Genomic DNA, 13,881 nt, shown 5'->3' with positions numbered 1-13,881 from the left:
GGAGCTTCAGACCACATCACTGTCATGCTAATGCCTGCATACAGACCACTCATTAAAGTCGCCAAACCAGTTCAAAAACAGATTAAAGTGTGGCCAGAAGGATCATCAGATGTTCTTCAGGACTGCTTCAGCACAACTGACTGGGACATGTTTAAGCAGGCTGCCACATGCAATAACACCACTGACCTCCAGGAGTACTCAGAGACTGTCACTGCCTACATCAATAAGTGTACTGATGATGTAACGATCACAAAAACTATCACTGTCCGGGCCAACCCGAAGCCGTGGATGAGAGGGGAGGTCTACAGACTCCTGAAGACACGGAACGCTGCTTTCAGAGCTGGAGATGAGGTGGGCCTGAGAACAGCCAGGGGCCAACCTGTCCCGCGGCATCAGAGAGGCTAAGAGACAGCACTCCAGGAGGATAGCCCATCAATTCAGCGACAGCAGGGACACTAGGAACCTGTGGCAGGGGATACAGACCATTACGGATCTGTGACAACAACATCTCTCTGCTGAATGAGCTGAAGACCTTCTTCGCTCGCTTTGAGCAACAAAACAGCACCACTGCACAGAAGACTGAAGACAGAAGATGACGCTGACCTCAGACAGTGTGAGAAGATCCTTCAGCAGGATCAATGCACGCAAAGCTCCGGGTCCTGACAACATTCCTGGGCATGTACTGAAAGACTGTGCAGCAGAACTCACTGATGTCTTCACAGACATTTTCAACATCTCACTGAGTCAGGCTGTTGTTCCCACATGCTTTAAAACTACCACCATCATTCCAGTCCCAAAGAAGCCATCTCCATCCTGCTTCAATGACTACCGTCCTGTTGCACTTACCCCCATCCTCATGAAGTGTGTCTCTGAATGAACTCCTTTTGTGGAAGCGTTCTCCACACAACAACGAGCATAAACACGACAACTAAAATCTAAACATTCGCAGCATTTTATTATAATAGGGTTTACAGTGTATGGTAACAGACACTTAAAAATATATATTTTATTGAACTAAAAAATATTAAGTTAATTTGACTTAAAAATTTCGATGTTTTTACAGTGTGTGTATGACAGTCCCAGTCATAGTTGTTTGTCCTGCTCGCTATCTGAAAAAAAAATCATACTAATATGCTGATTTGCTGCTCAAGCATCAAAGTTCATTAAGTTAATTTGCTGACCATTTGACGGTTTCATTTAGATTCATTAATAAAACTAAATGGCCATTGCTTGGATTTAATTTATATCCAAATTAAATCCTGAATGACACACTACACACTGTGCATACTGTACTCTAGGTACTCAACTGTCTGGTGTATGAATATTATAAGATTATTTTATCAACATCTGAGTCTGAGCTCTCCGTTGTGAGGAAAGCTGACAGTTGACTCATGAAGTGTTTGTCTGTTTAAGTCGAGCATTATCCAGAGAAGATCTTGACTTCACTGATGATTAGCTGTTGTTCTTACACCCTCACCAGAGAAAACATCTGGACTCAGACAACTAGACTCCAAGATCAACAAGCAGAAAACAGAGATGATAACACTGAACACCTCAAACCCCTCAGCAATTAAAGTACAGGAGCAGACCTCTGTAGAAATGAGGAGTTTGTAGACCTGGGCTTCATCATTAGACATGATGGAGGACAGACAATGACATCAAGAGACGCATTAGCAAGAGCAGAAACAGCTTTATAACACTGAACAATATGTGGAGGTCCAACACTAGAATGACTCTGTATCAGAGCTGTGTCCTTTCCACCTTACTTTACAGATCTGAATGTTAGAGAACGACAGAAGCACTTTACCTAACTATCAACTTTCCACATGATGAACCTCCAGAATCCTGCAGATCTTCTGGTCCAAAACACCTCTGACCAACAACTACTCATGCGGCGCAATTAAGAAAGTACAGCACCTTTAGAAATATATTAACTGATAAAAATAAAATAAATAAAGAAATACCTGCTGTACATATAACGGGAACATTTCTGTTATTATGCATTAGCTATTTATGCTTTGTTTCATGTCTACAAGTTAGCCTATATTTAAAACAGTTTAATAATACTTAAAACAGACAAGTCAACTTTTCACTTGTTTTTAACTGTATGTGGCATTTTATTTACATGAAAATATAAAAGACTAAATGTGTTTGAGTATTTAGAGGAAAGTGAAAGACACAAATGCTGTTAACTTGTGAAAATGTTTAGTTGATTTGATGAAGGAGAGACTCCATCCACAGAACAAAGACTATATACTGGATATATGTACATTAACAACAGACACACAACTAAATATAAAGTAAAATATAATAATGTGTATAAACGTGATAAGTTTCACACAGTGTAGATTTGCTTTATATCTTTTGACACATTTAAGTGCTGCACTTGACAATCACATTTAAACATCTGACTCATTATGAATGAGTTTAATAGAAATATTATTAAACTGAAGAGCCAGACAGACTCATCTGAGCTTCTTCCTCCTCTGTTCCAGCTTTACATTAAACACAATGATCATCTGCTTGAATACTAAAGCAACATTAATCATTCAATATCATGTTTCTAACACACATGCTGCATTATTTGATTGAGTCTGAGTCTCTTCACCTGTATGGATCACATTTACACATTTATCACACATTTATTTCTCCTCATAGACACAGTAGTGAAGCTCTTCTGTGGATCTTCAGCTGATGTTTACTGCTCCTCTCAAGACCACTTCACTTTATGATACACAGCATTTAGCAGCTTCTTGTGATTTAACTCTTTCAGAGACTCTTGACAATAAACCTTAATCAACACTGTAAGGTGGAAGAGAAGAGAGAGAGAAATATAATTTACAATTTTTAATTACAGCTTCTTCAGAGTTTAAAATGTTAGATTTACATAGATATTTCTAAAACTATATTTGTGTTTTAAATACTTTTGAACATTAGTCTGTTTGTGTGACTCCTATTGAGTCAATATAAAGAGAAACACACACTAACGAGTGTACAGCAAATATAATAAATGACAAGGAACCAACACAAATGTGATTTAGTCTTAAAACACAAATCTTTCAGTTAAATGTGTCACTAGTTAAAGCTGTTTGTCTCTAGTTTAAACATGTTTGTATTGGTCTCAGTAAATAAGTGAAATGATTGCACAGCTCGCTGGAATACTGGATTCTGATTGGTCAGTGGTGACATTCGGAGGTGTGTTATTCATTAGGTGTGTGTCATTAGCAGCAGAATAACACACAGTCATACGGTATTTGAGTCGGCCGTTTCTTTGACTTCTCTCGTATCACAGCACCGCGCTCTCACTCGTTTCATTCAAACACAACTGCTATTAGCTTGTGCCTCAGTTACTGACTGGATTTACCCTCAAACCAAACCGCAGGAGATTCCTGTTAATAGTAGACTTGAGGAGACATTGTTCAAAGTGTGTCTTGTTGTTCAAGTTGATGCTAACTGACCAGAAGTGTTTAGCTGAATCTAAATTGTGTCTAATTCTTCACTTGTGTGTCAAGAAAGCATATAATAAGTGTGATAATGCAGATGCAGCCAGATGTTATCACAGAATAAGTCTCTTCAGGAGGACAAAAGTCCTGATCACCCTGTCGGGTTTATTCTGTGATAACAAGCGGCTGGAGGGACATTATCTCTTACAGAAAGTAAGTGTAAAGTAATGTGACGTGTTGCTTGTCAAAGTAAAAACACACAAGAGACAGAGACATTGATCATGTCATGCTGGACGACTGTGAGCTGAAGCTGAATCTGCTCTGATTTTACCAGCGTTTTCCTACAATCTGAACAAATCTATTTCAAACTCTAATGATTCACTATTACTGATCTCATTAATAAAGCAGCTGTTGCTGTAGAAAGCTGTGACAGTCTGCTTTTCTTCTCTTTCCTCCTTTGTGTTTTTAACATTTTTATCAACTTTACATTTCATTCAGACACAAACCCTTTGAAATAAAGCTTGATGATCATTTGATCAACTCTTTTCACTAATATCTGAAAGTATATATTAGTTCACATATCAGAGGTAAATGAATCTCTTTAATATCACAAAGTGAAGTTTACTCACCTCAGTTCACAGTTTGAGTCTCGTAGCACATCAATGAGCTTCTGCTTTGAGTCTTCAATCTTATTCTCTCTCAGATCAAGCTGTTTTAGAAACTGCAGAGCTTTTGTGTTTGTCAAAGACTGAGTTAAAGAAGAAACATCTGTAATGTCACAGTAATGAAGACTAGAAAGAGACAAACAGAGGAAGAGAGATCATCTTACAAACAAATCATTAAGATGAAGAATCTTTCACAAATATAATGTGAACACATTCATCATGAGATATTGAGTATAAAGTGTTTTGTTCAACTCTTATGTGCTGTTCGTTTGGGGACGACACTCGTGCTGTTTGGGCTCTCCAGAGAACACAGCCAACAAAAGGACTTTTTGTAAAAAAAAAAAAAAAAACACTTTAATAATACTCAGTTTATTAATGTTTTAACTCCACATTCGTGTAGTTTAAGTATTTATGTTATTTTTTGTATATTTAGAAAAATACATTAAAAGTGCTGGGTGTCACCTCTTCAGACATTTTTGACAAATTATGTAACAACGAAATCAACATTTTTATATTCTCCATTAATGTCTATGGTTGTTTGTCTTTTGTGTGTGTGTGTGTGTGTGTGTGTGTGTGTGTACTGTAAACGTGTGTGAAGGTTTGCCACTTCACTTTTGTGTATTTTGTTTTAATTGTGGTGGATTTATTGATTTTATTTGATAAATTAAGGAGAAAAGTATTGAAAAGTATCTCATTCATTTCAATGTGGATCTCCAGAGAGTGACTTTTTTTCACACTAACACACAACCAGATATCAATCCAATTTAATTTTCTATTTGTAGATCCACCAAGTGTTGACAACCGTACAAAGTCTCATGTCATTTAGATAAAGGGAACATTAGTTTTTATTTCAGCAAACATCATTTGGGGTCTCAAAAGACCTTGAACAGCACATAAGAGTTAAACAAAGTGATTTTAATCATTTTGATTCTTGTCTGTGAATGTTACTGACCTCAATCTCTCCAGTTTACAGCGTGAATCCTTCAGTATGTCACATAAGTGATTCAGTCCTGTGTTTTTTATTTGATTCCCGCTCAGGTTCAGTTCTCTCAGGTGTGATGGGTTTGATTTCAGAGCTGAAGTCAGGATGAGACACTGTTTCTCTGTAATACTGCAATAAAACAGACTGAAGACAGAAAGAGAAAACACAATGAATCAGAGACGTTATGTTCATGTGTGAGTAATTCATCATGTGTTAACACCATACAGTGTAATAAATAAAACATTACCAAAAACTTTATTATATGACCATAAAGAAAAACACAAGAAAAAAGATGAACAAAGTAGACACAGGATGAACTACAGAACTACTTAAAATAACATTAAATGTGAAAATTGAGTTTAAATGTGAGAAATCAAGAAAATTCTGTTTCTGAATAACAATTTACTTAAATACATTTTTTACTTTTTTTTGCTATTGTCATTATTTACTGTACATGTCTGAGTGAATAAAAAAAAATAATAATAAAAATAATAATTTGGTCCATTAATGAACTGGATTACTGTGATCTCCGGTGATTGACTGAGATGAGACCCTCGAGCAAGAACTGAACCCCAACCGCAGGTGTGTGTGTGCGTTTGTGTGTGTGTGTGTGAGAGTGAGAGAGAGAGAGAGAGAGAGAGAGAGAGAGTGAGTGTGTGTGTGTGTGTGTGTGTGAGAGAGAGAGAGAGAGAGAAAGAGAGAGAGAGTGCGTGCGTGTGTGTGTGTGTGAGAGAGAGTGTGTGTGTGTGTGTGTGAGAGAGAGTGTGCGTGTGTGTGTGTGTGCGTGTGTGTGTTCACTGTGTGTGTGTGTGTGTGTGTGTGAGAGTGTGTGTGTGTGTTCACTGTGTGTGTGTGTGCGAGAGAGAGTGTGTGCGTGTGTGTGTGAGTGTTCACTGTGTGTGTGTGTGTGTGTGTGTGTGTGTGTGTGTGTGAGAGAGTGTGTGTGTTCACTGTGTGTGTGTGTGTGTGTGAGTGTGTTCACTGTGTGTGTGTGTGTGTGTGTGTGTGTGTGTGTGTGAGTGTGTTCACTGTGTGTGTGTGCGTGTATGCGTGTGTGAAATGCAGATCACAAATTCAGAGTATGGGACACTATATTTGGCCACACGTCACATCCTTTCCTTTCCTTTTCCTGAAAGTAAACAGTAATCTTTAATCTGACTGTAACTGCTGTAGAGTATAATGATACTAACTCTAGTTTCTCCAGCTTGAATTGTGTGTTCATCAGTAGATCACTGAGGTGTTTCACTCCAGAGTCTCCTAGTAGTTCATTCAGACTCAGGTTCAGTTCTCTCAGGTGTGATGGGTTTGATTTCAGAGCTGAAGTCAGGATGAGACACTGATTCTCTGTAATACCGCATCCACACAGACTGAAGACAGAAAGAGAAAACACAATGAATCAGACACGTTATGTTCATGTGTGAGTAATTCATCATGAGTACACATTTGTGGCGAGTGGGGCGGGGCCGAGGGACGTGGGAACAAGGAGTGAGGCCGGTGGAATGATTGGGAAATCAGCGACACCTTCGCCCCACCGTCGGTCTCGAGTCCCACGTAGGAGATGGAGGGATATAAAACTGGAGCGACGATAGTGAAGGACGAGAGAGGACCAGGCCTGGGCTTTAATTTATGGTTTGCTTTTTATTTGTGATTATTAAAGTTTTGATTGTCCGCCGGTTCCCTCCTCCTTCTTCCCGATGATTACGAAGGTTTTATTATTACAACATCATACAGTGCAATAAATAAAATGTTGCTGAAACCTGAAAACAATAAATAAATAATTACACAGCCATAAAAAAACTAGGATATTGAGGATATTAGTTACATTTCAAGTCTAGAGAATCTTTAGTTAGACCAAAAAAAAAAAAAAAAGAGGTTTGTGATTTATAATGTAATTAAGATACAGGATCAACTACAGAAGAATCTTAAAAATAACATTAAATTGTTCAAATGTATTTTAAATGTAACAAATAAAGAAAATTCTGTTCAGAAATGAAAATTTACTTCAAGATTTTAAAATTGTAGATTACGGTCAACAAGTACAAGATTTTGTGATCATATTTTGTTCTTATCGTGATGCATATCTGAGTGAAACCGCTTTAAAAACAAAACAAAACTGCAGGTCAGGAATTAATGAGTTTTTGATGATAATTGTTTGCCATTGCTGTGATCTCATGTGACTGACAGGTTTTCCCTCCTTTACATCATCAGACGAGAGAAGAGATGTGTTTATGAGGGAAAGGGATAGTTATTTTCATTAAAGATCACAAGGGTACATTAATTTTTGGAAATAAATGATGTACCCTGATAAATCAATCTGACTGTAACTGCTGTAGAGTATAATGATACTAACTCTAGTTTCTCCAGCTTGAATTGTGTGTTCATCAGTAGATCACTGAGGTGTTTCACTCCAGAGTCTCCTAGTAGTTCATTCCAGCTCAGGTTCAGTTCTCTCAGGTGTGATGGGTTTGATTTCAGAGCTGAAGTCAGGATGAGACACTGTTTCTCTGTAATACTGCATCCACACAGACTGAAGACAGGAAGAGAAAACACAATGAATCAGACACGTTATGTTCATGAAGTCACAGCAGAACAACCTTCATCCGTCAAATCACAGCATCTTAATCTACATTGAGAGAAAGAGAGAAGATAGAAGAAAACTATTTAATAAAGTCACAATGTCTTGATAAAACAAAAAACAGATGAAGAGTGTCTGAACACCTTTGGATAATTTTCCACAAGTTGGTCTTCTAAAAAGAAAAACAAAAGTTGTTCATTTAATCAAATAATTGACACTTCTCATGATTTATGTACAATTTCTCCTGATTCTTGATAGAAATAAAACAAAGTTTTCATTCCCAACAACCTTGTGTGAAAGGTGTTAAAATCTTTCCTATTTTTTATTTCTGTCATATAATTCTTATTTCATCTTTTGTCTAAAACTGATCATATTGTCTAAAATAAAAGTCCCGACTGCTGTGTATTTGTGTTTAAACTGATTCTGGTCTGCACATCACTACAACGTAAATGCATTCGCTCTGCTCTGTCCAGTGACTTGATCAGCTTTGCTCCACAGATTCAATTTTGCACATCTAAATAAAACTGTAGGTTTGTCTGTGTGTGTAGATGAGAAGTACAGTAATATTTCTCTGAAACAGGTCAGACTGAAGAAGCAATGCCTGCACAGAATAAAGCCCAGTCTGGACCGGTTCTGTTCAGTTGTGTTACACATTCATTAATCTGGTGTTTGATGACAGAGAGATGATATGAAGCATCAATAAACACTATGAATATGTTCTGATACAGCAGCACAGAACTATTCTGTTGTGTCCCATTAATAAACACAATGAAAACAGTTCTGTCCCACTGGATAAAAGAGAAATGCCTGTGTATTTTTGGTACTATTAAGTGAAATGATTGGATATACAAATATATAGTGCAAAAAACACGATAACAGTCAGTGATGCACGGGTTGATCCAAAATGAGCGGGTGCCTGCAGTTACGAGTCATCCAAAAATATTTTTAATGATATTTGGGTCACGGTCAGTCGGGTCATTTGATCTAAATATGCCAAACCTTTAAACCTTTGTAAGTTATATAGTACTAGACACAATTTGAAATGCATAGGCCAACACTTTATTGGCAGATTAACTGGTGAAGATGACGCAGAGCTCAGTCTGTAGGAAGAGATGGAGGCAGCGAGAGAAAAGGTGAAGACGCTGTTTTTGGTAAAACATGATTTTGAAGACTTCATTAAGTTTTGTTTTATAGAAAGCTCTTTTAAAAAGATTTTCGTATATCTTAATTTTGATCAATGTTTTATCAATCAGTTGCCGGTATTAAATAAATAAGAAGCAAATATATAGCATACAATGTAATGAGGTGCTGGAACGATCACTTGCATTGATGTGAACTGGAGGGCACCGAAACTCAGCTTGTGCCTCGCAGATTTGAGAAATATAGGCTATATATTACAGAAAGCTTGAAATGACTACTCTTAAATGAAAATATTCAAACCAAAATAAATAGGCTTCTCTCTGATTATGTAATTCATATGAAATATGCATTTCTCTCTTGCGTTCATGGCGAGTCCACATCGTCAACTTCATCTTTGCAGTGACATAGAAAACACCAGTTTATTACTAAACAATTAAATGTCTCCTTGCTAATTTAGACACATTCATAATCATTACTTTAACCGGTTCTTTGTGGCAAGCCTTATGTGTGCGGTCATAACTTATTATCCTGTAGGCTATAGCCTATTTAAGTAATTAAATTAATATAAAAAGGTGTGATTTGTCCACGAATGGCTTAAATGAACAACTACTAGTCGACTAGAAAAAAAAAATAATAATTAGTCGGAGGCAGCCCTTATTCCACGTATTTTGGAACCAGCAGGGCATTCTGTGTTGAGCGAGACCCCACGGAATGAGTGAATATTCAGAAATGTGCTCTCCGCTTAGGGCAGGTTAGTTTAAAACATCGGTCGGATGCGGGTTGTTTATACATTGACCCGCGCATCACTGGTAACAGTCAGTGAGGGTGATGGGAAGATAGTTTTTAAAGGGTCATGAAACCCCAGACTACTTTTTCTGAGATTGTATCATTGAGTTGTGTGTGTGTTGCACTTCATAGAAGACAACATTAGCATTCATTAATTTTAATTGTTTTAAACACAGTTTTGTGACGTGTCAAAGGACTATAATACTTTGATGACGTGTCAGTGTCTCATAATTATTCAGACCTGTAGCACCGAGCCCAGAATCACGCTGTGTTTCCACCGTCGGGTCAGAAACTCCTCAAAGCTTCATTAAAACACCCTTTACACGCCTCTCTGGAACAACGTCACACAACTCCATCATTTCACCAACAAAGAAGTTATCAGAAAACTAATAATAGAGAAGTCACTGGAACCAGCGCGATCACAAAACAAACATGATAAAAGCAGACGTCTGTTTGCATGCTTTGTTAAAGACTTACATGGAGCGTAGACGAGTTAGGACCGATAAAACATGTTAATATACACTACACTAAATAATACACTATTGTGAACATCTGAATGAGAAGCTGATTTCTTCAAGCAGTCTTACCATGTTTGCTATGGTAATGTTAATGAGCTATTATTATTAATGTCTTTGTTTTTAACTTAATGAAATGATCCTCGGCACTGATGTTCTCCAGACGCAGAGAAACCCCTCCTTCATTCATAACCTCCTCTAACCTAAACTCAGAGACCCAGTTGGCCAAAAAACCCTGGACGTTGTCCCAGAGGAAGACCCAGAAGTGACTCAGACTCAGACTGACCCTGCCTTTATGAAATTACATTTATATATAGAAACATGCATACACATATACTTTTTTTTTCTTCAATCCTCAGTTTGTAGTCAGTAAACATGATCACATTCAGCAGTCACAGCAGAAGTTAGAGACTAAATTTAACAGAAGTCTATTCAAAAGTTGTATGAATCTATTCTAAGAAGGTTGTAATCAGTATTAAAGACAAAAGACAGTAAGCACATTAATAAAATACTGTCTATTTCTAATGTGTTCACATTATTTTCTTCACCCCCTGTGCACTTAAATGGATAGTTCACCCAAAAATGAAAATTACCCCATGATTTACTCACCCTCAAGACTTCTAGATGTATATGAATTTCTTCTTTCAGACAAATATAATCAGAGTTGTATTAAAACATGCTTTGGCTCTTCCAAGCTTTATAACATGAGGTCGGACTCAAATGAGAATTAAAATAGACGACTGTAACATTACTAGTCATGTAACATGTGAAATGATGTAAGATACTCACTTCAGTGTGTTGAGTGTACAGTGTTTATCCTGCAGTAGAGCAGAGATCTGATTCACTCCTGTGTCTCCTAGTTTATGTGAACTCAGATCCAGCTCTCTCAGGGGTAACGGGTTTTTACCCACAATTCCAGTCACATACTGACAGCCTTCATCTGCAGCAGGACCCAAAAACCTGCAGAAGAGAAGATGAAGCTGGAATCAATTCAGTGTGCACTGCATCACAAAACATTTAAAAATTGTCAAACATTGTTTGTATTGAAAAGCTATAGTTCAAGTTTAAATAGTTGAACATTTAAATATACATTTTTTTAAGAAAGACAAAAGTCAAAAGTAAATTTAAAAGAAACTCGGGCAAAAGCTCATTAGACCATGATTCTCAAGCATCTGAAGATATTTCTGGCTTTTAAGCAGGAGATGAGGAAAGTTAGCAAAGACATACTGTAACTAGCTTGTGACAGCTAAGCATTCATAGTGATATATTTAATTGATCTTTTGATGCCGGCTCTTTCTAGTATTATCAAGCAGGTTTCACCAAACACTGTGTTAAATTTGCATTAAGTTTTATTTGGTTTAAGTAATGGCTTGTACTAATTATGGCTGCCCCTAGCGTTTCTTGTTTCGTCTCTTTTGTTATTAGGTGCCAATTTCTTAAACCTGTTCCTAATGAGCAGAGTGGTATAAATGCTGTTGTAATGCTGGAAGCAAGCACGGGACTTTTGCTGGCAAACTAAACAAAAGGACCAGGACCAGGGGCTAAATCGGCTGTTTTAGGTGTAACCTTTCCTCTCTCTTTGGTTCAACTTAAACCTTTAATAAATATTCCCTTTTTCCACGAGCCTATGCCTGTCTCCGCCTCTATGTAATGTTTACACACGTAATGCACTGGACTGCTGATCCACTAACTGAGAACATGATCTGGGTTCAGACCATCTCTGGATAGTTTTATTTAACTGATGTCTCTGTTGATGAGACAGTAATTCTGCAGGTTCAGACAGGTGTGTGTGTGTGTGTGTGTGTGTGTTATCACTGATCCTCTCCTGACATTCATCACATGTTTGTGGCCTGTAATATATCTACTGTAGAAGATCTACAGCACTGATCTATATATGACTGGATCACTCATCACATTCTAAACTTACTATTCCCTACCAGCAGAGAGCACCATTGAGTCACATGCAAACCACTGACCTATAATCACCCGATTTGAAGCAAATCAATCAAACAGGATTATTTTTTAATGTTGTATGTAAATTCATTTTTACTTAATGTTATCTGCAATGTTTAAGTTTTTTTTGTAGGATAAGTCTATATTGAATCTGTTTAGGTGTGTGTGTCTGCTGTGCACTGACGACACAGGTAACTGCTCCAACACAAAATATATCCTATTTCTTTATATACATAATTATTCAGGAATTATTAAATATGAACCTATTAGTTTCAGAAATTGATTTGAATATACAATGAATAATACAAAAGCTTCTCCTGATTGAGCAACATATAATTATGTTTTTATAATAATATAAATGAACCGTTTAATCAAATTTTTAGTGGTCAGATTCAGACTCGAAGCAGAGCAGAGAGCACAGAGATGATAGACAGAGCGGCCATGGCACTGAACGAGCGATCGTTATTATAGTTCAAAAGGGCAAACAGTTATTATGCGAGTTAACTCGAGTCAGAATGTACATGTGCACAGTTGCATTTATCATCCATCACCGTGACATCAAGTGGACTTTTGAAGCTGAAATAATGAGTGGATTGCGCTTGGACTTGGAATAACGAGAAAAATAACATGGATAACTTTCTTGTCGGAGGATTGTAATGCATTACCTGCAGTCAGGTACAAGGAAGAGAGATTATGGCTCCTTAAATTAGGTAAAACAAAAAGTTTTCTTTTTCGCAACAGCTTCATTGGCTTGCAATAGCAGTTTAAGGTGGAATATGTTGCAATCGGGTCCAGTCGGGGCTTTGTCCTCCAGATGGGTTCGGGTCCAGCTTTTGAAATAATAGACTGGTCCGGGTCGGTTCAGTGTAGTACATTACGGATATCTTTTGGGTTCGGGCACAAATTTTTGGACCCGTTAAGACCTATTTCAGACTCTCCAAAATCGCGCAAATATGTTTACTAGCATTAGCTACTGTTTCCATGTAAAATATTGTATGCTACATTAATAATAATTTAACCAACATTTAAATCATTACCTGCTTCAAAATTAATGCTGTTAACGAAATCCTTGTTGAGACATTTACAGTTAGCACCTACTGTACGAAAAAAAACACTATAACAGAATTATATAAACAATAAATAACTGTTCAATGCGAATAAAGATGTGTTTACGAAGCATAAATATTTTTACAGATTTCAGAACGAGCACTTTGTCATTTGTTATATGTTGAGGTCGTGTCTGTCTGATGTTTATAGTGTTCATAATGTTCTCTACTGTAATGAACGTAGCTTTTTAATAAGTAGAGGAAATTCCCTCGAGTGTTTGCATTGTAAGAATGTACAGGGATACTTCAGATTTAAAAACACTGACTAATGTGATGTCTCATTAAAATCCATACAATTTCTTATTATTTCAATAGAACATTTACACACACACAAAGGATTACCAATAAGGTGATTCACTTTCACAACGTCATGAGCAATCCATTTCTCTATTCTAGATCAGTGATCTACAGTGTTGTGAATCTGAGCTTGATGGAAATTAATGTACAGTGCATTCAGTAACTTTTAAACAGTCAGGATAACTCCTCACACTGAATATTTTTCATGGGAATTGTTCAAAATAACACAATCGTAAGTTAACTATCGAGGCACCAAACTACTGAACACAAGCACATCTAGTGACCCAAAATGTCTGATTAAGCTGTAACTTTTAACACAACTAAACTGTTCTGACATTTATCATCAAAACAACAGAGGCTGCAGAATATCATCTTTCATGTTTGATCATTTTGAACATTTTGATGCAATAAATTGTATA

At 37.0% G+C, this 13,881-nt stretch overlaps 1 protein-coding gene and 2 long non-coding RNA genes across 3 annotated transcripts in view; 2 read left to right on the top strand and 1 right to left on the bottom strand.

The window, feature by feature from the left end:
- LOC127987694 (uncharacterized) overlaps positions 1-13,881 on the bottom strand; it is a 2,462,016-nt gene that overhangs the window by 1,397,435 nt on the left and 1,050,700 nt on the right. The window contains exons 96-98 of the mRNA XM_052590053.1: positions 10,896-11,066; positions 7,441-7,617; positions 6,281-6,457 (exon numbers count right to left, since the gene is read on the bottom strand). Of these exons, the coding sequence (XP_052446013.1) occupies positions 6,281-6,457; positions 7,441-7,617; positions 10,896-11,066 (525 nt within the window). The remainder of the gene's footprint in view (positions 1-6,280; positions 6,458-7,440; positions 7,618-10,895; positions 11,067-13,881) is intronic.
- The window catches only part of LOC127987779 (uncharacterized), a 188,456-nt gene that overhangs the window by 122,755 nt on the left and 51,820 nt on the right, over positions 1-13,881 (top strand). The gene's annotated exons all lie outside the window — the stretch shown is intronic.
- Positions 6,250-13,881, top strand: part of LOC127987791 (uncharacterized) — a 42,212-nt gene continuing 34,580 nt past the window's right edge. The window contains exon 1 of the long non-coding RNA XR_008161396.1: positions 6,250-6,384. This is a non-coding gene — a long non-coding RNA (uncharacterized LOC127987791). The remainder of the gene's footprint in view (positions 6,385-13,881) is intronic.

The sequence above is a fragment of the Carassius gibelio genome, chromosome B22 (genome assembly GCF_023724105.1).
Source record: "Carassius gibelio isolate Cgi1373 ecotype wild population from Czech Republic chromosome B22, carGib1.2-hapl.c, whole genome shotgun sequence".
NCBI classification, from domain to species: Eukaryota; Metazoa; Chordata; class Actinopteri; order Cypriniformes; family Cyprinidae; genus Carassius; species Carassius gibelio.
Note: the sequence above shows the minus strand (reverse complement) of the source record. Positions and strands in the feature narration are given on the sequence as shown.